Source organism: Fringilla coelebs, assembly GCF_963513975.1.
Source record: "Fringilla coelebs genome assembly, chromosome: 19".
NCBI classification, from domain to species: Eukaryota; Metazoa; Chordata; class Aves; order Passeriformes; family Fringillidae; genus Fringilla; species Fringilla coelebs.
Window position 1 is genome coordinate 1251345 of NC_140045.1, and position 22195 is coordinate 1273539.

A 22195-nucleotide genomic window follows, 5' to 3' on the forward strand; every position below is an offset into this window, starting at 1 on the left:
GCTGTGGGGATTCCCAGGGTGCTCCCAAACAGCCTCTTTGACTGCAAATGTGTCTTTTCCTTGTGGTATTTGGTTCCCACCTCTGTCCCCTGGGAGCTGGGGTGGGAACCAGCAGGGGAAGGGATTTCAGTGGTGAGAACCCTGGGAACAACAGATCCCTCTGGCTCAGAGGTTTGGTGTAGTTGGAACTCTCGGGGTGCTGTTTCCATGATCCCATTCCTTTGGAAATGGGGTCAAAACCAACACCTGGGGACGTGGCGGGGGCTGATCCAGCACCAACCCCTTCCCTGTGCCCCCAGAGAGGATCAGCCAGTCCCTGTGCCAGCCAGAGCAGGAGGACTCAGCTGGAAATGCTGCTTGGAAAGTGACTCCAGTGCTCCACACAGCTCAGGGAAGAGGAGGACACCACGGGACAGCACGGACACGGCACTGGGGCAGCTGCTGGGCAAGGAGAGCCAGCAGGGTTTGCCCAGCACCAGCTCACAGCTCCACAGGAGCACAGAAATCACAGCATGCAATGAAAATCAGGGCCTGGCACAGCTGGCTGCCGCCCCTGGCACAGCTGGCTGCCGCCCCTGGCACAGCTGAAGGGGTGCAGGAGTGGCTGGGGCCAGGATCCTGGGCACAGGGGTGGGGATGTGCTCATCCCTGGGGAAGGGGGCACAGAGCGCCACGTTTGAGATCACAACCCAAGCAGGAAAGGAAAATCCACACAGGTTTTTATTGCTGGTGAGAGTTTTTGGTGCAACACCTCTGTCACAGCACTACTGCACTCTGCAGAATAAAGAGCTCAGACTTTTTAATTCTTGGCTTTTTTTTTTTTTGCCCTTCATGCCTGGAACATGAGCAACCCTTTCCCAGACATGTCTGGGAATGGCAGGCTCCAACTAGCACTCCTGGCTGTCCTGGTTTGCCTGCTGCAGGCACGGGTTTGCCCTTTGGGCACAACAGCTCATCCCATGGAGTTTTCTTCCCCAGGATTAGGGTGTTGTGGTCTGAGCTGCTGCTCCAGTGCCTTCACGCAGGTCCTGGCCAGTCCCACCAGTACAAGGGGTGAGTACAAGCTGGGCTGGGCCAGGCACAGCTCTGAATTTAAAGGGAATGGTTCTTGGGGTTGAAGTCTGCTCAGCTGCAGCAGAATTGTCGAATAATCTCTAATGACAGCTCAGGACAGGTGCTGTCCCCTGTCCCAAGCAAAGGATCTGGGACTCTGCAGCCTCCAGGAGCTCTCCTGCCCCCACAGATCTCTCAGGTGCCTCTAAAGCTCTCTCATTTCACTACTAAAAGCTGCCTGACCCACGGAGGGGTGACCACAGGCTGTCCCTGTCACCTCTCTGCCACACAAGCCGACCTGCAAAGCGGCTCCTCCTCAGCTCCAGCCCCAGCCAGGCCCCTGCTGCTGGGAATTCCTGCTGGGATCCTGCTCCTGGCTGCTCTGCTGCCTCCCCAAGAGCTGGGGCTGTTCCCTGGCTGCTGCTCCAGCTCCTTCAGTGGTATTTTCGCCAGCGGTGTCGCTCTGGAAGAAGAGGGAGGAAAAAAATCCCAGGGTCAGCTCAGGGATCTGTCTGGGGGCTCCAGCCCAAGTGCAGCTTCTCTGTTTCTGTGCTGCCAGGGGGAACCACCCAAACACCAGCAAACCCCTTGTCATCTGTCAGGAAATGCAGCTCCTGTTGGAACTTCTCCTCCCTCTGCCCTGTGTGGGCTTTTCAGCGTGCTCCTGACAATCCTGGTGCTCTCCAGGGAGAAGCTGTGAGTCAGCAACTGCTATCAGCACTTTTATTAACCAAATTCCTCTGCCCACCTAGAGAATCCTGCTCTCCAAGCTCTCTGCTATTGTCTTAAATAATTTAATTCTTTCAATTATTTCAGAGCTTTAATTAACAGGGATGCTAAACAGACTTTCCAGGTGTTGCAAAAGGAAGAATTCCTGAAATAGGAAGTCTTACTGAAGTGCTGATAGTTCCAGCCATAGCTGAGCAGGCAGTACCCAGCCAGGAGCATGGAGATTCCAGCAGGTCCCCCCTGCTTCACGTGGATGTACTTGGCACAATAACTGCTCCAGGCTGTTTGGGAGAGAAAGGAGAGGGATAAATCATGGGCTGCTCTTGGGAATTCACTGCTTCCCTGCCACTTTACAGAGCTAAAATGTTGGGGATGTTTGTTTATTCCCACTGTCAGAGGGCAGGGATTGATGGGATGATGGATGGGAAGGAATTGTTCCTTGTGAGGGGGGTGAGGTGCCCTGAGGAGCTGTGGCTGCCCCTGGACCCCTGGCAGTGCCCAGGGCCAGGCTGGATGGGGTTTGGAGCCACCTGGGACAGTGGAAGGCAGGGGATGGCACTGGATCATCTTCCTGGTCCCTCCCAGAACATTCCATCACTCCGTTATTTGTGCTTTGTAAAGATCCAGGCTGGCTCCTTGGCCCAGCAGAGTAAATCAGGGATGGAGCTGCCCCAAAAGCCAGGAATTCTCACCTCTCTGCGCTGCTCCCAGCAGCCCCTGGGGAGAGAAGCTGCAGGTGCTGATCCAGGTGGGCAGCTCGCCCAGCCTCACCTCCATCAGGGGCCTCTCGGAGAGGGGACCTGCAGGGGGACACAGCATGGTCACAGCAAGGGCTCTGTGCTGCCAGGGATGAGCAATTTGGGCTGGGAAAAGGAGAGGGAATCACCCCTCCTGCAGAGCTTGGGCTCCATCAGCCCAAGACCCCATAAACACATCACCCCTTGGCTTTGCAGGCTGCAGGAGGCCCAGGTACAGCTCCTTGGATTCTCCTGGATCCTTCCCTGGGCAAGCCCAGCGTTCCCTGCCCCTCCTCTCCCATTCCAGCACATCCCAGCAGGGAGATTTTCGTTACCTTGCTGTCCCTGTGCCAAGCCTCCCTTGGGCGTCTCCACCGCCATCCTCACATCCTCGTGGAAACTCTTCCCTGGAAAAATCCCCAGGGATTCGGGATACAGGTCTGGAAACCACTCCAAGCCCCTGGCACTGCTGAGTGCCGAGCAGGGCGGCTGGGCTGGGGGTGTGCGGGGCAGAGCCAGCCCCGGGGCCGTGCCCGGGCTCACGGTGAGCTGGGTTTGGGGTGTGCGGGGCAGAGCCAGCCCCGGGGCCGTGCCGGGGCTCACGGTGAGCTGGGTTTGGGGTGTGCGGGGCAGAGCCAGCCCCGGGGCCGTGCCCGGGCTCACGGTGAGCTGGGCTGGGGGTGTGCGGGGCAGAGCCAGCCCCGGGGCCGTGCCCGGGCTCACGGTGAGCTGGGCTGGGGGTGTGGAGGGCAGAGCCAGCCCCGGGGCCGTGCCGGGGCTCACGGTGGGCTGGGCTGGGGGTGTGCGGGGCAGAGCCAGCCCCGGGGCCGTGTCCAGGCTCGGGACGGGCTGGGTTTGGGGTGTGCGGGGCAGAGCCAGCCCCGGAGCCGTGCCGGGGCTCACGGTGAGCTGGGTTTGGGGTGTGCGGGGCAGAGCCAGCCCCGGGGCCGTGCCCGGGCTCACGGTGGGCTGGGTTCGGGGTGTGCGGGGCAGAGCCAGCCCCGGGGCCGTGCCGGGGCTCACGGTGGGCTCGGGCGCTGCCTCCCCCCGCGGCCCCGGCAGGCTGAGCTCGTTCCCGGGTGTCTCCGCCGCTGGCAGCCGGAGGCTCCGGGGGTGCAGAGCACACGCGGGGGGTTCAGGTCCCACCCGAGCTTCCAGCGGCAGCCGCTCCCCTCCTGCCCGGGATTTGTCCCTTCCCTCCAGGCGGACGAGGTCACCGGGGCTGTCGCTGCTCTCAGCGGGCTCTCTAGGCGTCTCCGTTGCCTTTGAAGCGCTTTTTCCTCCCTTGGAGCTCGCAGTCCCGCTCCCCGCGGCTCCCCGGCTCCGCGGCTCCTTGCCCGGGGATTTCGGGCCGGTGTGGCGGGGAGCGGCGCCGGGCTCCGTCCGCTCCCCGCGGCTCCGCGGCTGCTGCTCCCTGACCACCCTGGCGCGGTGCTTCTCGATCACCACCTCCACCCCGGCCCGGAGCCTCCGGGGCACGTCCGCCACCTCCTCGGGGTGCAGGTCCAGGCTGCGGGCCACGTCCCGCACCGCGCGGGGGCCGCTACCGGGGGCCGGCCGGGGGCGCGGCGCCGGGCTCGGCTCCGGGGCGCTCGATCCCGGTGCAGCGGGGCCGCCGCCGGGGCCCGCCCGGGGGCCGGCCGCCGGTGCTGCTGGCGCGGCCTTGCAGTGCGGAAGGTGCGCGCGGAGCCGCTTGAAGGGCCGCCGGCAGTGCGGGCACAGCTCCGTCCCCGCCGCCATCCCCGGTACCGGTGCCGCCCGGTGACGTCACAATGCCGCGGCTCCCCGCCCGCGCGGCGCGCGCTGTGACGTCACAATGGCGCGGCCCCGCCCCTCCTCGCGCGGGCGCACGCCGTGACGTCACGGGGGCGAGGCGGCGGCGGCGGAAGCGGCGGTCGGGGCCGGGCAGGGCCGCGCTGCCGCCCCTCAGCGCGGCCTCCGCCCCTCAGCGCGGCCTCCCCGCCGCCCCACCGCGGCCCCTCCGCCCGCCCCGCCGCGCTCCCGCCCGCCATGAGCTGCCGGCAGCCGCTGCCGAGCGAGCGGGGAGCGAGACAGAGGTGGGTGAGGGCAGCGCGGCCTGAGGGGGGGGGGAAGGAGGGGCCGCGCTGAGGGGAGGGGGCTGGGGAAGCGGAGAGCGGGCCCCGAGCGCCGGAGGGTTCAGTGGGGCGGCGGCGTTCGGGGAGGCTGGCGGCGCTCCGGAGGGACGGGGGGGATGCGGGGGAGATTGGCGGCGGGGTGGGGGAGGAAGCCGAGGGACCGCGGAGCGCCGGGAGGATGTGAGGATCGGGGAGCGGAGTGGAAGGGACCCCAAAGCCCGTCCCATGCCCCCCCTGCCGCGGGCACGGACACCTTCCGCAGCCCGGGGTACCCGTGCGAGCTGCCGAGGTCACTGCGGAGGCTGGGAAAGGAGGGAACCGGAGGCTCCAGAGGAGTATCAGGAGTATCCCTTCCCCAAAGAGCGTTCCCGGACAGATGGACAGCGTCCGGTGCCTGCCGTCCCAGGGATGGGGAGCAGCGAGGCAGCTCCGGGCTGTAGGCGTGGGCCAAAGCCTGCTGCACAGAAAGGAGCCGGTTATAAATACCTCCCTCGAGTCTGTTTTGACTCATTCGAGCACGGGTTAATTTTAGGCACACCAAAACAGCTCCTTGCCGTGTTTTTTTGGAGGCTGCCGAGATCCTGGCTGACTCGTCGTGTTTGTAGGGTGGGGAGGAATCGTTTGATGTTTGTGTGGGAATTCTGGGATGCTGCTGGGGAGCAGCTGCTGTGTTGGTGGCACAGAATCACACCGTGGGTTGGGAGGGACCTTCGGTCCCATCCAGTGCCACCCCCTGCCATGGGCAGGGACACCTCCCACTGCCCCAGGTTGTCCCAGGCCCTGTCCAGCCTGGTCTTTGAGGTGTTCCCTGTATCTCCTGTAACCTGGGAATATCAGCACTGCCCCCACCCCGTTGTCCTCCTCCAGACTCTGCTTTGCCTCGATGCCTGCAAAGATCTGGATAAAAATCAGGTTAAAACCTGTACCCACCATGCCAGACAGTGCAAGGTGCCATGAGGGGGTGGTGAGTACGTCAGAAACAGGAAAGAGTTTGTTATCCACAAGGTGTTTCCTGACAAAACCTCATTTCCACCTGGGGAATGTGGCTGTTTTGGAATGTGGCTCCAAACACTGTCAGAGGGGAGAGGCCAAGGAGTCCTTGTGGGGTGGTGTGAGCAGGTGAATAATTGGAGATGTGGGCAGTGCCACTCGTCCCAGGGCTGTCCCCAGCCTGGAATTGTTTTTACATCTGCCAGGCTGGCAATTGTTAAATGAGTTTATTTAGAAGGATGGTTTTAATCCACATCCCTTAAACTGACAGGAAGCATCTTGTGAGGAGCAGGATCCTTTTCTCTGTGCCCTCAGGCTGCAGCCAGAGGGGAATGTGAGAGCCCACAGCAGCTCAGGGGGCTGGAGACATCCTGCATTCATTCATCAGGTGTCCCTGCCCTCTTTGGGTGCCTTCAGAGGACAAAGCAGAAGTGGATCAGTGTGCTGATCCTTTCTTCTCCCCTGCAGGAAGAGGAGGAGGAATGGCAATGAAGAGGATGGTCACGTTCCCCAGACCAAACGTAGCACCAGGAACTCTGTCCTGCAGGACTCGTGGGACACTGAGGTGAGAATCCAGGCTGCATTTCCACAGCAGCTGGAATATCTCTGCTTTTTGTTTCATTTTTATTTCATAGCTTTGTGTTTGAGCTCGTGAGATTTGACTTGGGGACATCAGAGATTGAAATCAGTTTGGAAATCAGCATTTCCAGTGAGCCTGGTTATCCCTGGCCTGAATATTTCTGGGAGGAAATTTCAAATCCTGCCTTGCAGCACCCAGGGAAAAAATTCCCAGCTTTTTGGTTTTGCTGTTTGTTTTTGGTTTTAGTTTGGGCTGAGCTGTGCCCAGAGCTGAGGGTGGCTGTGTCCCTGTGCTCACTCTGCCTGGCCATCAGCTTTGCCTTTCCTCACAGTGAGGTGATTATTTGTGGGAGAAAGACAAAACCCATTCCAGGCAGGCCTTATCTGATGTGCAAAAAATGCTCTGATAGAGCTGCTCAGTTTGAGCAGGACTTCTTCACAGCTAAAACAAACTCAAAACTCGTTGTTTTTTTTTTCTCATATTGTTTTTTTTTTTTCTGGATGTGGGATAAACTCTTTTGCTTTCTTACCCCTCAGCAGACTGGTGTTCTCTCGGTGCAAGAGATTTCTTTTGAGATTTCTTTTCTTTAAAAAATAAAAACTGCTGATTTCCCAACTGCTCCCAGATTTTCTGAGATGTCACCTGGGTGAATCACCTGAAAATTCACTGTGAGCAATGTCCTTGTGTTATAAAACATTCATGGAAAAGAGGGTGCAGAGCACTCTGAAGTTAATGAAATTAATTTCTTTGAAGGTTTTGGAAATATCCTTGGTTTTTTAGAGCCTCCTCACTTTGAAGGTGGATTGTAATGAGCAATTACAGTCTGAATTATTATGGAATTACCTCAATTATTCAACTGCTAATTGTACTTTGCAAAAAATATTTAGTTACTGTGTAACTTGGAGCTCTTTTACAATCTGTAAATGGTTTCAGATGGCTATTTCTACATTCCTGTTGTGAGGAAACTCTTAACCTGGACAAGTAGATTACGTGACAGGACACTGCTGGAAATGCTCTGAGAGCTGCTGTCCATCACAAAGGAATCCTCTGGGATGAAAGCAGCCCTGTGTGCTGTGTTTTCAGGAGGGAGACTTTGCATTTTGGGGTGTGCTGGGAGCAGCACCCTGGTTTGTTGCCGCCTGACCCTGAATCACTTGTCCAACAGGTCAGAGCCCTCCGTGTGTGTAGAGTAGTTAAAGGCTAAAGCAGCTTTGTGGCAGGAGGAGGCTGGATTTAGTGTGGAACGAGGGATTGCAGTAGGAGTACTGAAATTAAGGATATCAGGAAAACCCCCTGATGGTGAGTGCCAGAAGCACCTTTGCTTGGCGTGTCAGCACCTGGTGTTGGGGCAGAGCCACTGAGAGCAGGGCTGGCAGCGGCCACACTCGAGGGCTGACAGCAGCCCTGGCACGGCTGAGCCAGGGCAAGGTCACTGCTCAGCCTGACAGAGACCCTGCTTCTTGCATGCACTTGCCTGGGAAAGTCTGGTTTTAACACATTAAACCCTGGTGTGAGGCAGGGAGGAGCTCTCACTGCTGAGAACGTGGGCACAGCTTCTCAAACGGCACGGAACAGAATTCCCAATGTTTTCTCCTGATGAATGGAGCTTTTTCTTTTTGTTTTTTTGGCTTGTTTTCTTGTCAGATCCCTCAGCTGAGCATGCCCAGAAATTCAAGCCACGAGATTAAATCTGTATTATTCCAACACTTGGTTAAGGACTTCCTGTGCCAAAGGGAGAAATCCTTGTGCTCATTGTGCGCGAGTGCTTCCGATTGGTGCTGCTTGGAAAGTCCCAGCCAGTTTGCAACACTTGCATTTAGTTCCCTGATACTTTGCTGTGTGCAGACACCTCTAGCTGGTTAAAAATCCCCCCTGGGTTTGGGATATTGCCTGGGAAAGGGGGAGTGGGAGCAGTCTGTGACTTCGAGGAGCAAGGGAGAGTTGCTTTTCATCGCAGGGCGTTGCACACCTGCTTTTTTGTGAAACATTACCCAAAGTCCTGATTCCCCTGGCATGTTTTGGTTCAAACTGACTGTTCCCTCTTGCAGAGCGAGGCCTCTTTGAGAACACAACCTCAGGATGGGCAGTGAGCAGTGTTTTAAACTTGATGGCAATCAAGCAGTGTTTTTTGCCAGGATCTCTTCCTGTTTTTTTTGTTTTGCACGTTTTGCTCTGGAGAATGAGGTGAAGGGAGGTTTTTCCTCAGTGGCAGTTCAAACCTGGGCTGTTCTGTGATGTTACCCCTCAGTCCCTGACTTTGAGTCCCACTGCTCATCCAAATCACATCCAGTTCCAAAGGATTTGCTGTTTTTCTCCCTCTGGATTGTCCTTTCACCCAGGACAGGCAACACTGGAACTTCCACAGGGTGGAAACAGATTCTCTTCGGTCTCCATCAGTGCTGCTTTTTGGCCAGTTGAAGGATGTGCCATTCCTGGTGCTCCTGGAGAAGCCACTCGCAGGTGACAGCCACCCTGAGGGTGACAGAAAGCTCTGCCCCGGGCTCAGTGCGTGGCCAGGCACAGCCACAGGGCTGCAGCTCCAGCCAGGGTTAAACATTAGCAAGGCAGAGCCTTTGCCACAGAATTTCCCTTCCTGTTCAGCCTGTCCTCCCTTTTCCAGGAGCTCAGCTGTGTTGTTTGCCCTGTAGCTGGTGTAGAAATCTGTTGCTTGTCCCCAGTTCAAGCCAGGAGAAGTTGTAGGGGATCCTCCAAGGGGAATGCTGAGGTTCCCAGCTGTGCTCTGCAGCCTGGGGAATCACCAGTGCAAACCCTTTGCTCTCCTTTTCCCAGGGAAGGAAGTGAGTCTGAGTGTTCTGGCTGACCCTTTCCTTCCTGAACAACTTCTGCAAACCTGAATTTCTCATAGTTCCTCTGTGTTCTGGCCAGGAGTGGAACACCACCGAGTTCTTGGCACAGATCAAATCAAAGTTCTTGTCCCCCACTGTCCAGGGAAGGGCTGCTCTTCAGTTCTAACTAAAACCAGATCGTGGCTCTATTAAACTCCTCTTGGAAAGCACTGGGAGAAGCAGGGGTTGAGTGGCTCTTTCTCCAGTTCCTGTCCCGAGGGATTGTCCCAGATCTGCACATTTAACAGGACGTTTGTTTGTTTTAAAACTTGAAGTGTGATGCTAAGGGTTCATGAGCCCAGTAAACCTTGAAGATGCCCTTTTGATAGCTAAAGTATTCATAAATATCACTGGGCTGCTTTCCTTTGCCCCTGTAAAGCTTTGTTGATGCCTGTCTTGCTGACTTGATGACTTCAAGGATTCTTTTCTTGTCTGATTGTAGTCCAAATGCGTTACAGAATGTGCACCACAGCCTGGGGACACGGTAGGTGTTCCGTGTGATGTGGGCAGTGATGAAGGGGTGCCAGTGCTAGTGAATCTTTGCCTTAGAGAACTGGAAATAAAGAGGGTCTGACAACCCCATCTGTCACCAGCCTGAGGTGTCAGAAGCACGTCCCAGGACACGCTGCCAGCTCTGAGATGCACAAAATAACCACTACTAACAGCTGGGAAATGTTTGTTGAGATGTGAAACGTGAGCCAGGCCGGGTTCTCATTTGGATTTTTACCTTGATTTGCAGAAGGTGGCTGTAACGAAGCTCACTAAGGAGCGCAGACTAAAAGGAAACAAAGTGTCCTGTGCGGTGGGTTTCTCTCCGAGGCTGCTGTGACCCCTCAGCATCGCGTGTGACTCTTTGTGCTGCTCTGCAACAGCAGCTGCGCTGCCCAGCACCCACCCCCAGCTCCTCCCTGTCCTGCCGGGGCTCTCTCCCTCTCTAGATGTAGGCAGAGGAGCTGGTTGCTCCCGCGGTTCCATCTGTGCTCCCTCGGGAATGACCCCGCTGTGTGTTTTTCTCTCCTGCAGCCCGGGGCCCTTGGCTTGGCTTGCTGTGCTCCCACAGAGCTGAAGCATTTTTGGTGCTTAGCAAAACAAAGGAATTTGTCAGGGTTGGATGGTCAGGATCGATGGTGGATCAGGGCCTGGGGGAGGGTTGTGTTCCACCCAAACATCCACAGTGCCTCCCTGGGCACTGCACACACTGCTGGGTGCAGCTTGCACCCTGATTTACTCCACACACACTGCTGGGTGCAGCTTGCACCACTCCTGATCTACTCCACACACACTGCTGGGTGCAGTTTGCACCACTCCTGATTTACTCCAGGTGAAGCCTTCTGGAAGTGGTGCTGACTGGTAAATCCCTGAGGATTTAGTGAAATTTGTCCTCTTCTGATGTGGCCACAAAGCTGTGACTTCTGTGGCTTAATCCTTACAAAAATATCGATTTTTTTTTTTAGCTGCTGTCACTGACTCTGTCTGCTTCTATGAATCATTTATGGGGTGGCAGAGTAGCCACTTGCTGATTGACTCGCCCAAATATTTGTAGGTCCTGACCAGCAGATCACACAAACTAAAACTGGAACTAATGGAACCTTTTCTTAACAGCCCTTAAAATGGTGTTTTATGTCTTTGAATTCCTTATGATGATGGCAAATGCTCTTCCAGCCATTCCCATGAAATGTGGTTGTCCTAAATGCTGGCAAATGAGCCCTGGCCTCTTATCCCAGTCAAACTCCGAGTTCTTTTTCCTGCATGAGGAATTCCTCAGTGCCTGTTGCTCTTTCACTGTCATGTCAAGTAAATTGGTGTGGAATTGCTGTGGAACACTTCCAGTTAACACTGCCATGGAGTGCTTAACTGGGAGAAGAGTACTTGATGGCAGGGTGTTCAAAGACTTAGAGTGGGTGTTGTGTGCATTTGTTTCTCACAGCCTCTTGCTTTGGATGCTTCAGATCTCACTTTAGGATTGCCTTGTAGGAAAGTGCTTTGCATGGTGCTTCCCTCAAACCTCTGCCAGAGCAGAAGTGCCAACCCTGCCCTGCCTGCCTGTACTGACACTGCAGCTCCCTGGGAATGTTCTTTATTTTCCAATTCTCGGATCACCCCAGCAAACTTCACTAGTGCAAACGTGGGGTTGGGGGCAGAGCTGAGGGGTTTAACTGGGGAGGATTGAAATCCAACACCCTGGAGGTCACTGAACCCCGGGTGAAGGCTTGTCCCTTCAGCTCTGTGACACTGGCCTGGACAACAACAACCTGTCTCTGCCAAGGTGGATTTATTCAGTCCATCAGGCTGGAAATGTGGATGGGAGGGATTTATCCTAAAGGTTTGCTTCTGTGGGTTGAGGAAGAAGTGTCTGATGTTGCTGTTCACCCTCTGTGTGTCCCAGTCCTCCAGCAGCGACAGCGGGAGCAGCAGCAGCAGCAGCAGCTGTAGCAGCAGCAGCATCAACAGCCCTGACAGAGCAGAGTCCAGCCTCAACCCCAGGATTGCAGGATCCAGCCCTGTCTCCTCCCAGCCCTTCCACGAGCAGTCTGCACTAAGCCAAGGTCCTTACTTCCACATCAACCAGATCCTGAAGGAAGCCCACTTCCACAGCCTACAGAGCCGGGGACGCCTCCCTACATGATGACCCAGCAGCTCCCTGCCTTCTGTGAAGGGACAGCACTGTGTAGATTTGATATTTCAACTTCAAAGTTTGTTAAAATGGAATTGCACAAAATTGCCTGTTGCCTTTTCAGTCTATATTTGAAATAACAGGTTAACAGGAGATTGTTTACTTGTGGTTTGCTGCACTATTGCAATGCAAAAGGGGCTTTGAAGCAATTTTTATAGGATTCTTTTTGGGGTGGTTCTAAAGTACGTGGCAAGAGGAGACTGAGGAGTCCACATGTGTGTTATAGGATTGCAAACTGTCCAATTCCAATCGACTGCCTAATCTGTTTGTTAGCAAGTTGTTGCTTTCTGTAAAGTTCTCTTAAGCGTTCCTCTTCAGTTTTATAAGTCTTTTTTTAATTTCAATAAACTAGTTAAAAAATGATTTGGCAACATAATTTTTTAAGCATTTAGAGTTAGTGAGAATAGGAGCAGCGAGTACAGGTGCTTAGGCCTGTGAGCTCCCACCCAGCTCAGGGTGATGAGGCTTCTCTCATGAGCTTCACTGCTGCAGGACTGGAAGGGAAATGTGAAATTAGAGCCAGGACAGGTCGGGCAGGTGCTGCAGGGGCCTCTCAGAGCAGGGTGGTGGTGCCTGGAGGCCACAGGCATCTTAGCCGGCTCCAGCACCCCTCTCCAGCTGTGAAATGTTTTGTTTTCTGTTAGTGTGTAGGTTGTTTTGGCTTTTTTTTCCCCTTTAATTTGACTTTAACAAAGTAAGGCTAGGAGGTGAAAGAGCAGCTCCACCTCTGTTCCAGCAGCCAGGGGACAAGGACAATCCAAGCTGTGCCTGCTTCCCGTGCCACGCCCTGCTCTGAGGATGGGAAGCACTGCCAATCCCGGAGGTGTCACCGAGGGGACAGACAGACAGATCTCAGTGATGGAAACAACCAGAGCAGTTTTATTGGCTGCTGCCTCACTTGGTCATGCCCGAGAGCCAGCCCAGCTTGAAGAGGGACGGGGCGGCCGTGTCCTCGTCGTCGGTGAGGAGCTGCCGGAACAGCGAGCCCGGCCGTGCCTCGTCCTCCCTGGGCAGCACAGCAGCTGCAGCCTGTCCCTTTGGGAAAACAAAAGTGACTCTGACTCTCCTTCTGTCCCCTCAACAGCACAGGGCAGCACCCCGAGCGGTGGCACTGACGCACACCTCGCTGCCGCTAGCAACAGGCACTTGGCAGATGTCACTCAATGCTCATAAAACCCCAGTGAACACTCATCAAAACCCTCTGGGCAGCACAGGGGCTGCTGCTCTCAGAGCAAGGCATCACAGCGTGGTGGAAGCACAGCTGGTGCCCTTGCAGGAGCTGTTCTTGGAGAACTGCAGATTTTAACCTCTCCAGAAGAGTTTTAGCATTGAAGAAGGAGCAAGCATCTGTCAGGGATCCTGGCAAGTGTGGCTAGCACAGGACACGGGTGTGCTGAGCACAGCACAGCAGCTGAGGGGAGTGACAGAACGAGCCAGACATCACTGCACACTTCTATGCTCTAGTCCAGCTGAGCTGTGAGAGTAAGGAATACCTTTGCTGGGAAGTTTTGGGCTTTTAAACACCCCTTCTGCTGGGCCTGGTCCTTAAGGGCTCCAAGAAATGGAGAAGGAGAGTTGCAAATCGAACATCATCTCAAATGACACTGGTAAAACCAGGCCTTGGCCTCTTTGTCTTGGCTCTTATCAACTCAACAACTTGTCCCAGTTGCCAAGACCACCAGGGATAGATTGGGCTGGTAATAAGTAAAGGAAACATTAATTGTTGCTTCCCACAGCAGTGAGGTGTTCCTTGGCTCTCACCCAGCACACACAGCTCCATCTAAGCAGATGTTTTAAACTGGGGGAAATGGAGCAACAGAAAGATTGGCTGCTACAGCTCAGCAGCAGGGCAGCAGCAGGACACTCCTCACACAGCTGGGGTACCTGGCCAGGCCTCCTCGGGGTTACAGGGCAGCATCCCACTGCAAAGGAGTTCAAGCATTAGCTACTGTCCTTGAGCCTTTCTTGCAGCCCTCTTTAATGAGCTGTCTGTGATGCATTGCCCTCATCCCTGTAAGCCCTCACTGCCTCTGCAGTGGTTATTGCCTGCCACAGAGCAGTGGCCCCAAAACCACAGGGGCAAAGGGTGGGTGGGGTTTTGGAGGCTCCTGGAGAAATCCACCCCATCCCCTGCTGTGCTGCCATGATGATTCATTTTACTGAAAATAAAAATCAGGTGAAATAATGTTTGGCTACTTTCTTCTTTGCCCATAAACTCCAGTGTCAGGGGGACAGTGAATACTGGGAAAATATTCCTATTTTTACAGCTCAGTTCAAACACCAACCTGGACTCTTTCTGTGCTCCTGGCAGTGGACTTGCTCTTCCGTGAGCTCGACATGCTCAGTGGCAGGAGTCCAAACCTTAAGAAATGGAAGAAAGAAATGTGGGAAGCAGCGATTCCAGAGCAGCTTCCCAGAGGCAGGAGAATGCCTGGAAGAGCTGGGTGCCTCACCTGATCTGGCTGGATGCTAAGGGCAGGATGTTGTGGAGCTCCTGCGAGCTCAGAGCGCCGCCCCTGCTCGTGTACTGGTTCTCTGTCCCAGTCAGCAGGCCAAAGAGAACCTGGAAGGCAGCAGGATTTGGGGAAGAGGAGCTGGAAGGCAGCAGGATTTGGGGAAGAGGAGCTGGAAGGCAGCAGGATTTGGGGAAGAGGAGCTGGAAGGCAGCAGAGCTGCTTGGATCTGGGGTTCCTGCAGAGCTGACCCCGCAGTACCTAGTCAGTCCCCTGGCACACCTTCAGCACTGAGTGTGAGCACGAAGTGTGTCCCTCCCCGCTCTTAACTCTGGTGTTTAATTATTCCCACAGTTGAGTTCCAGACCTGTTTCAGCACTACTTAACCCAATTAGTGTTGCACAGCTCCAGCCAATCCTGTTAGATAAAGTTCAGCCAGCCCCACACGCGGGGCCGGCTCAGCCAGCTCCTCTTATCTCCAGCTGGCACTGAACGCTCTTCCCCTTGCCAGGCAAGTGCCAGTGCTTATCTTGAGGCACTGAGCAGCCCCAAGGCAGCCCAGCTGCCCTGCTGAAGGCATTCTGCAGTGTCCCTGCTGCTCCAGCCCCGCTCCCTACCGAGGTTCTCTGCACCAGGCGGTTCAGGTTGCTGTTCAGGTGTGGGGTGAACACATCCAGGTCGAAGGGATCGATGTGTCCCTCCAGGAAGTCGATGACCTTCTCAATCCTGCAGGCAGAGCACAGGGCTCCTGTCAGGGGTGACATCCTGGTGATGCCAGCTCTGAAGCAGCCAGGGATTTCCTGTCTGGGGTGACTGAGCACAGCAGGAATTACTCAGCAGAACAGCAGCTGCCCCAAGGCTTTCCAGCTCTTACACAACCCCAGCAGCAGGAACTGCTCCCCGTGGTACCCCCAAGGCTCTAACTCTTGGCTAGAAGCTCAACTGCTCTGTCCAGGGGCACCCTCTGAGGGTATCCCATGGACACAAGGAGAGGGACCAGCCCACTGCCTCAGCCCCTGGTCACAGAGCCCCAGCCCTCCTCTGTTTTGAGGATGAGCTCAGTGTTTGTGCAGGGTCAGAGCTTGGAGCTCACACTGGTTCAGGGCCCCCCAAAGCACTGCTGGAGGATGTGAACCCCAGAATGTGCCATACCCGGAGTCCTGCTTGATCCTGCTGGGTTTTGTGTCCTCACTCTTGGCTGTCAGGATGATGCTGAGGTACCTCAGGTCGTAGAGTAACTGCAGAGCCCTGCTCTGGGTCAGGGGGAAGCTGTCTGGCCTCTGCAAACGGGACAGGCAGGAATGGGGCTCCTCCCTGGCACAGGGCAGGCTGCCCAAGAGGCACCATTGGAGAACACCAACCCCAGGGCACAACCAGAGTGTGAAATCTGGTGTCTGCCTCAGCAGGGTGAGTGTAAGGGCGTCCCCTCTCCAGCTGTCAGGACAGGCATTTTCTGTTCCAGGAGCTGGATGTGTCCCTGCATTCCCAGGCACCTTCTCCCTCCCATCCCACACCCAGGTACCTTCTCCTGCTTCTGCTCCACCAGCTTTCCATAGGCAGCCAGCACCTCTGCCATGCAGCTCCTCAGCAGCTCCTGCAGGGTGACCTTGGGCAGGGTGTGCCCACCGACCCTGTTCACCTCCTGGCACAGGCTGAACAGGAGGCACTGCACGTGCCACGAGGGCTGGGCAGGAGAACAGAGTTTATTTGCAGTTGCTCTGTAAATTCCATTCCCCTCCAGGTCCCTTCAGCTGGGTGGTGGGAGTGTCCCACTTCCTCAGCAGCCACAAAGCTCTGCCCACAGCTTGGCTCAGGCACCTCACAGGGTCTGGGTTACTGACACCTCAGATTTTGGGTTACAGCAGCTCCCAAAGCTCCCCAAAGACTTTACCAGACACTGAGTGCACTGAGAAGAGAATTGCCTGTTAATCTTCCGTCTGCACAGACCCTGCTCTGCCCACCCACTCCCTGGGGCTGTCCCTCCCTCACCTCCTGGGCCTCCTGCATTCTCACCCAGCTGCTTTTCCCCTCAGATAACAGAATTGACTGGATAAGGCTCACTGCATTTCCCTGTCCACCCCTTCCCGTGCTGTGCAAACACAGAACTCACTCCTGGCCCTCCTCCCCTCTGTCACCTGCTCTGTCCTTCATGTGCCACCACCACACCCTTGGGAAGCCACACACCTCAGCTCCCTTAGGCTTCCACAGTCCCTCTGTTGCAGCCCTGTCCTTCAATGCATCAAACTTCCATGGAACCTCTCTCCCCTGTGTTTAAACTGCAGCCCTGTCCTTCAATGCATCAAACTTCCATGGAACCTCTCTCCTCTGTGTTTAAACCAGGCCTAAGTCCTTTTCTGGCTCAGTTTTACAGGATCTGGGCCAACTTTACTCATAGAGATAAACAGCGACAATGACCTATTTCCTTCCTCTGACCTCTGTCCTCACGAGGTGAGTGTCTTAAAGAGCACCACAGAGTGTTTGTCCTCTGCTGGTGACACCAAACACCCTCCCCAGCAGCTCAGCAAGTGGCTCTGGAGCCAGTGCTGGGCTCCTCCCACAGGCTGCTCCTCATACCTGCACAGGCAGCCGGATCTTGGACGTCACACTGCTCCCAGACTCGGTCTCCTCCTGGATTTCAATCTCGTCCCAGTTGGTGGCCGTGGCCAGGACGGAGCCAGCTGTGTCGAGCAGCAACGTGTGGGTGAAGCACTGAACCAGACCCTGGAGCACAATGAAAGCCTCGATCACAGGACACTTCTAACAGGGCCAAGGCCAGCCAGCCCACCCTGCCTGGGACCTGCTGCACCCCCAAAGTGCACCTCATGGACACCCCTCGGATGGGGCAGCAGCACAGGGAGCTCTGGGCAGCCCCAGCCAGGGAACCCTCCCCAAAACCATCTCTGAGGAGGGAAACTGCTCCTTACTTTGGTGACAGCCGAGCTCCAGAGCTGATAAGCCACCAGGCTCTGCTGCAGGAGCTCTGCCTTCACCCCCTGCCACTTGGCCAGCTCGGGGGACACTTCCTGGGCTTTGCCTTTGCCCAGCTTCTTGGCAGAGCGCGGCTCCTTGGGCGCCGACTCCGCGCCGCCCGCCCGGCCCAGCACGCAGCGCTGCAGGTGAGGGCACAGCTCGGGCAGGGCCTGGCACAGCCTGGCCATGAAGAGCACGGCGTGGAGCCCGGCGTCCCCAGGGGCGTCCAGCTGGCTCTGGGCACTCTGGAGCTGCTCCTGGACGCAGCCCAGGAGGTGCTGGACGCAGGCGGCGCAGCGCTCGCGGAGCAGCCCCTGCACGGTGCCGGCGTCGGCGAAGCGGTCGAAGGCGGAGCGCGGTGGCGCCGCGGGCTCCTTGGGGACAGGGTCGTCCCCGGGGAGGTAGGACAGGACATCCTCCAGCCTGGCCTTCAGCTTGGAGTCCAGAGTGGAGCAGAAGCTCTGGACGCAGGGAGTGAGCGCCTGCGCCTTCATGGCCAGCCCGCTCCTGGCGAAGGGCCCGCGCTGCCCCACGCTGACCCACGCCGCGTCCCCGGGCAGGTCCCCGGGGCTCTCCGACCACAGGAACAGGGCCACGTTGTGTTCCAGCTGGATCTGCTTGCTCAGGGCACCGCTGCCACCTTTCACTTCCAACTCCTGCAAGGCTGCAGCCAGCAGCTGCTTGGAGCTGCTTGAAATGGAGTCGAAGCCTTCTTTGGTCAGAGTCTGCAACGGAACCAGGAGAAAAACAAATTTCAATGTGCCACTAAAACACACCCTCAGGGCACTGTGAGCTGGGTGAGACAACACCTGGGGGTGCAGAGCAAGGCTGCCCAGGGCACAGCACCCACCTGCAGCCTGTCCAGGAAGAGCTGCTGCAGCAGCTCCTCCCAGAAGGACACGGGCCTGCCCAGCAGGCGCTGGCACACGGCCTCCCAGTTGTGGCTGCTGGACTCGCTGGACAGCAGCTCCCACACGGCATCACGGATCCCTGCCAGCCCCTTCATGCTCTTCACGTACACCAGCAGGGTCCTGACGCCTGTCCTGATGTCATCGCTGCACCTGGAGGCACAGTTTCACCCCTGTGAGCGGGGTGAGGCCCTGGCACACGGTGCCCGGCTGCTGGGTGTGCTGCGCTGCCTCTGGCTGCTCAATCAGGGTGCAGGATGAGGAGGATGAGGGGGTGAGGAGGAAGGCAGCCAGGCTGGGATTGCTCTGTCCCACTCACATGTTGATCCACTGCTGCAGGGTCTCCCTGAGGTACTCCTGGTTGATGGGGTGTGCCAGGGTCCGCAGGGCCGGCTGGAATTCCACCACGGACTCGGGCAGGTACTTGAACCAGCTGCTCAGCTTCAGATCCTCCTCCAGCACCCCTCCTCTCCCTGCAATCACAGCCAGGGCTCAGCCCAGCACTGGGCACCCTCCTGCCTGCACACCTGGGCAGGTGCAGGCCTCACCTGCGGGGTTCTGGCCCGTGCTGCTCTCCAGGGTGGAGAAGAGCAATCCACAGGGCAGGGCTGGCTCCGGGGCCGTGCCCTCGGGCACGGTGTAGAACAGAGCGTGGGCCTGGTACAGCGTGGTGCTGAGCAGCTCCATCAGGGAACACACCTGAGCTTTGATACCTGCGCCTGCAGAGAGGTGACTCTGAGCCAAGGCAGCCCTTCAGCACAGGTCAGTGGCACTGTGATCCCTTCCAAGAAGGGCTGGAGGGCAAAGGACTCAGCCTCATGTCCCATTGCAGCTGGGCTTGGCCTAAGCCCCTGAGAACTGGTAATTTTTGTGCTGTTTTGCAGTGTCCCTGCCACCATGAGATTTATGGGAATCATCCATCTTTCCATTTGCCATCTTCTCATTTATGGGATTCTCCCACCTTCCCATTCACCACTTTACCAATTTATGGGAATCACTCATTTTCCCATTCACCATCTTCCCAATTTATGGAAATCACCCATCTTCCCATTCACCATCTTCTCATTTATGGGATTCTCCCACCTTCCCATACACCACTTTCCCAATTTATGGGAATCACCCATCTTCCCACTCACCATCCTCCCAATTTATGGGAATCCCACATTTTCCCATTCACCATCTTTTCATTTATGGGAATCCCCATATTCCCATTTATGGGAATCCCCCATCCCTGCTCTGGGGGCAGGAGGAGGCGAAGGGAAGGCTGCCCCCGAGCTCCCCGTGGCACTGACCGTGGTGGGGCTGGTTGAGCAGCTGCTGGATGGCCAGTTTCCTGGCCAGCAGGAAGTCAGCCAGGGCCTGGCGTGGGGAGCTGTCCTCCAGCAGCATGATGGCACACAGGGCTTCTGCCACCGCCTGGTCCGAGCCCGTGGGGCAGCGCAGCAGGGCCTTGCTCTCCTGCAGGATGGTGGATCTGCCACAGGAACCAGTGGGAGTCACTGCCCGAGCCACCAGCAGGGCTCGTGTGGTGGCTGCCAAAGTGGGAGTCCTTCCACACTGTGCCACTTGTATCTGGGTAGTGCAGGACTGGGGAGATGGTTTTTGTGCCAGGCTCCCTAAATCTCCCTAAATCCCTGTCAGTCCTGTCCCATGACCTGATGGACCTGATGGAGCTGCCAGGACGTGCTGCTGGCCGTGGGATATTCCCTCACATCCCTCTCTCCCTGCCTGCCAGCTTTCCAGGGCACTCCTGGGGCACTGTGCTCCCAGCCTGGCACCTGCCCTGGGCTCTCCTGTGGGATCCAGCCGCCTCGGGCACAGCCTCCTGGCACAGGGCAAGAATTCTTCTCCCACCTTGCTGCAGCTGATTTCTGTGCTGCCTTCCCTGTGTCTGAGCGAGTCCCACTGACAGGGAGTGCTTTGGGCTGGGGGGGAACTTCAGCATCCAGCACTTCCAGATCCCTAAGCAGACAAATCTCATCCAGCATCCAGGATGGAGCACTGGGACACTTCCAGGATGGGACAGCCAAAAATTCTCTGGGTAACCTGTGCTAGGGGCTCATCCCCTCCTCACCCGGCCCTTCCCAATCCCTAAACCAGCCTGCTCCAAGTCTCATCCAGCTTCCAGGATGGAGCACTGGGACACTTCCAGGATGGGACAGCCAAAAATTCTCTGGGTAACCTGTGCCGGGGGCTCACTCCCACCTCACCCAGCCCTTCCCACCTCCCCCAGCCCTTCCAAACCCCTAAACCAGGCAAGTCTCATCCACCTTCCAGGATGGAGCACTGGGACACTTCCAGGGATGGGACAGCCAAAATTTCACAATGTAACCTGTGTTAGGGGCTCGCTCCCACCTTACCCAGCCCTTCCAAACCCCTAAACCAGGCAAGTCTCATCCACCTTCCAGGATGGGACAGCCAAAACTTCTCTGGATAACCTGTGCCGGGGGCTCACTCCCACCTCATCCAGCCCTTCCCACCTCACCCAGCCCTTCCCAATCCCTAAACCAGGCAAGTCTCATCCACCTTCCAGGATGGGACAGCCAAAATTTCACAGTGTAACCTGTGCCAGGGACCCACCCCCACCTCACCCAGCCCACCCAGCCCTTGCCAAGCCCCCCTCCCGGCACACCTGAGGTGGCTGGCGGCCGCCACCTGCCGCAGCAGGATGGGGAAGCGGGCCAGGACGGCGCTGGAGCGGGCTCGGGGGGTGTCGAGCTGCAGCTGGCGGCGCAGGTGAGCCCCGAGCAGGTGGAGCCGGGCCGCGGGCAGGTAGCGGCCGCCCTCCACCGCCCCCCAGACCTGCTCGGGAACCTCCAGCAGCAGCTTCAGCTGCGCCGCCGCCCCGTAGAAACTCTGGTGAGCCGGCGGGCGAACCTGGAGGGGAAAGAGGGGATGGGGGATAGATAGGGCGGTAAAAGAGGGGCAAAAATACGGGATGGGTGGAGAGGGCAAGGTGGGAAAGGGGCCAAAAGAGTGGATCCAAGGGGGAGAGAAGGAATAGGGCAAGAAGAGGGGATGAGGGGAGAGGGGATGGGGACGAGGAGAAGGTGGGAAAGGGGCCAGGCGGGGAGATGGAGTGGGGGGAAAAGAATGGGTCCAAGGGGGAAAGAGGGGATGGAGGAATAGACGGGGGATGAAAGAGGGGCGAAAATACGGGATGAATGGAGAGAAGGGGTGGAGGAGGAGGGGAAGGTGGGAAAGGGGCCAGGCAGGGAGATAGAGTGGGGGAAAAGAGTGGATCCAAGGGAGGAAAGAGGGGATGGGGGAATAGACGGGGGAATAAAAAAGGGGCAAGAACAGGGGGTGAGTGCAGAGAAGAAGGGATGCGGAGGAGGAGAGGAAGGTGTGAAAAGAGCCGGGAGAAGGGAAGGGGCCAGGTAGGGAGATGGAGTGGGGAGAAAAGAGTGGGTCCAAGGGAGAAAGAGGCCACGAAGGGTTCTGTGGCCGCCCCCGGTGCCGCTCACCGTGCCGGCGGGGCCGGGCCGGGCCGTGCCGCCGCGCTGCAGCCCCCTCACGGCGCCCAGCAGGCGCTCGGCGCTCCGCCGCATCTCGGCGATGGTGTCGGCCGCCTCGATCAGGTCGCGGTAGCGCTCGCCCACCATCTGCCGCAGCTCCTCCCGCTTCTGCTCGATGCCGGCGCGCAGCCGCCGCTCCACCGCCCGCAGCTCGGCCGCCGTGTGCGCCTCGAACAGCGCCTCGGCCTCGGCGCCGCGCGCCGCCATCGCCGCCACGACACCGGCACCGGGCCCGGCCCTCACCGGCGGGGCCGCCGCCGCCATCTTGCGCACGGGAAGGGGGCGGTGCTTCCGGCGTCACCGCGGGGCGGCGCCGCCATCTTTGTACCGGGCACAGCCCCACCCTCGGTGCCGTTGCCATGGCAGCGCCGCCATCTTTGTTTCGGGCACGGCCCCACCCCCGGTGCCGTTGCCATGGCAGCGCCGCCATCTTTGTGCCGGGCACAGCCGCGTTGCCAGGGCGACGCGGCCAGAGGGGAGCAAACGCCGCTTTGTTTATTTTATTTATAGTTTGTTTATTTATTTAATCGCGTTTTCTTTTTCTTCCCCGTTTCCCGGGAAACGGGTCGCGCTCCGCGGCCTGCGGGTGCCGCTGTCACTCCACACACCCCGGGCGGTTTCGGGGTGGGCGGGCTTGGTTC

General features: G+C 57.5%; 3 protein-coding genes across 5 annotated transcripts; 1 reads left to right on the forward strand and 2 right to left on the reverse strand.

Moving 5' to 3' along the window:
* Positions 1-791: 791 nt before the first annotated feature.
* On the reverse strand, positions 792-4259 carry MTNAP1 (mitochondrial nucleoid associated protein 1; the record flags this gene model as incomplete). Its single annotated transcript, XM_084218453.1, has 4 exons — positions 792-1516; positions 1947-2063; positions 2475-2582; positions 2855-4259. The coding sequence occupies 4 exons, from the start codon at positions 4257-4259 to the stop codon at positions 1488-1490; spliced, it is 1659 nt and encodes a 552-aa protein (XP_084074579.1). The 3' UTR covers positions 792-1487.
* Positions 4260-4388: 129 nt separating this feature from the next.
* On the forward strand, positions 4389-11657 carry VCF1 (VCP nuclear cofactor family member 1; the record flags this gene model as incomplete). Of its 3 annotated transcripts, none has more annotated exons than XM_084218689.1 (4): positions 4389-4576; positions 6074-6170; positions 9474-9515; positions 11418-11657. In XM_084218689.1, the coding sequence occupies exons 1-4, from the start codon at positions 4530-4532 to the stop codon at positions 11655-11657; spliced, it is 426 nt and encodes a 141-aa protein (XP_084074815.1). In that variant the 5' UTR covers positions 4389-4529. The 3 variants fall into 3 exon arrangements, with proteins under 3 accessions (XP_084074815.1, XP_084074814.1, XP_084074813.1); XM_084218688.1 differs by lacking the exon at positions 9474-9515 and adding an exon at positions 9771-9833; XM_084218687.1 differs by lacking the exon at positions 9474-9515 and having other exon boundaries at positions 4395-4576.
* Positions 11658-12586: 929 nt separating this feature from the next.
* On the reverse strand, positions 12587-21874 carry COG1 (component of oligomeric golgi complex 1; the record flags this gene model as incomplete). Its single annotated transcript, XM_084218686.1, is given in 15 exon segments — positions 12587-12740; positions 13991-14066; positions 14159-14268; positions 14776-14884; positions 15311-15438; positions 15681-15842; positions 16733-16879; positions 17083-17853; positions 17979-18189; positions 18356-18509; positions 18585-18755; positions 19329-19510; positions 20669-20913; positions 21504-21850; positions 21853-21874. Coding segments are annotated over 15 exon segments (2976 nt in total). The 3' UTR covers positions 12587-12599.
* Positions 21875-22195: the final 321 nt, after the last annotated feature.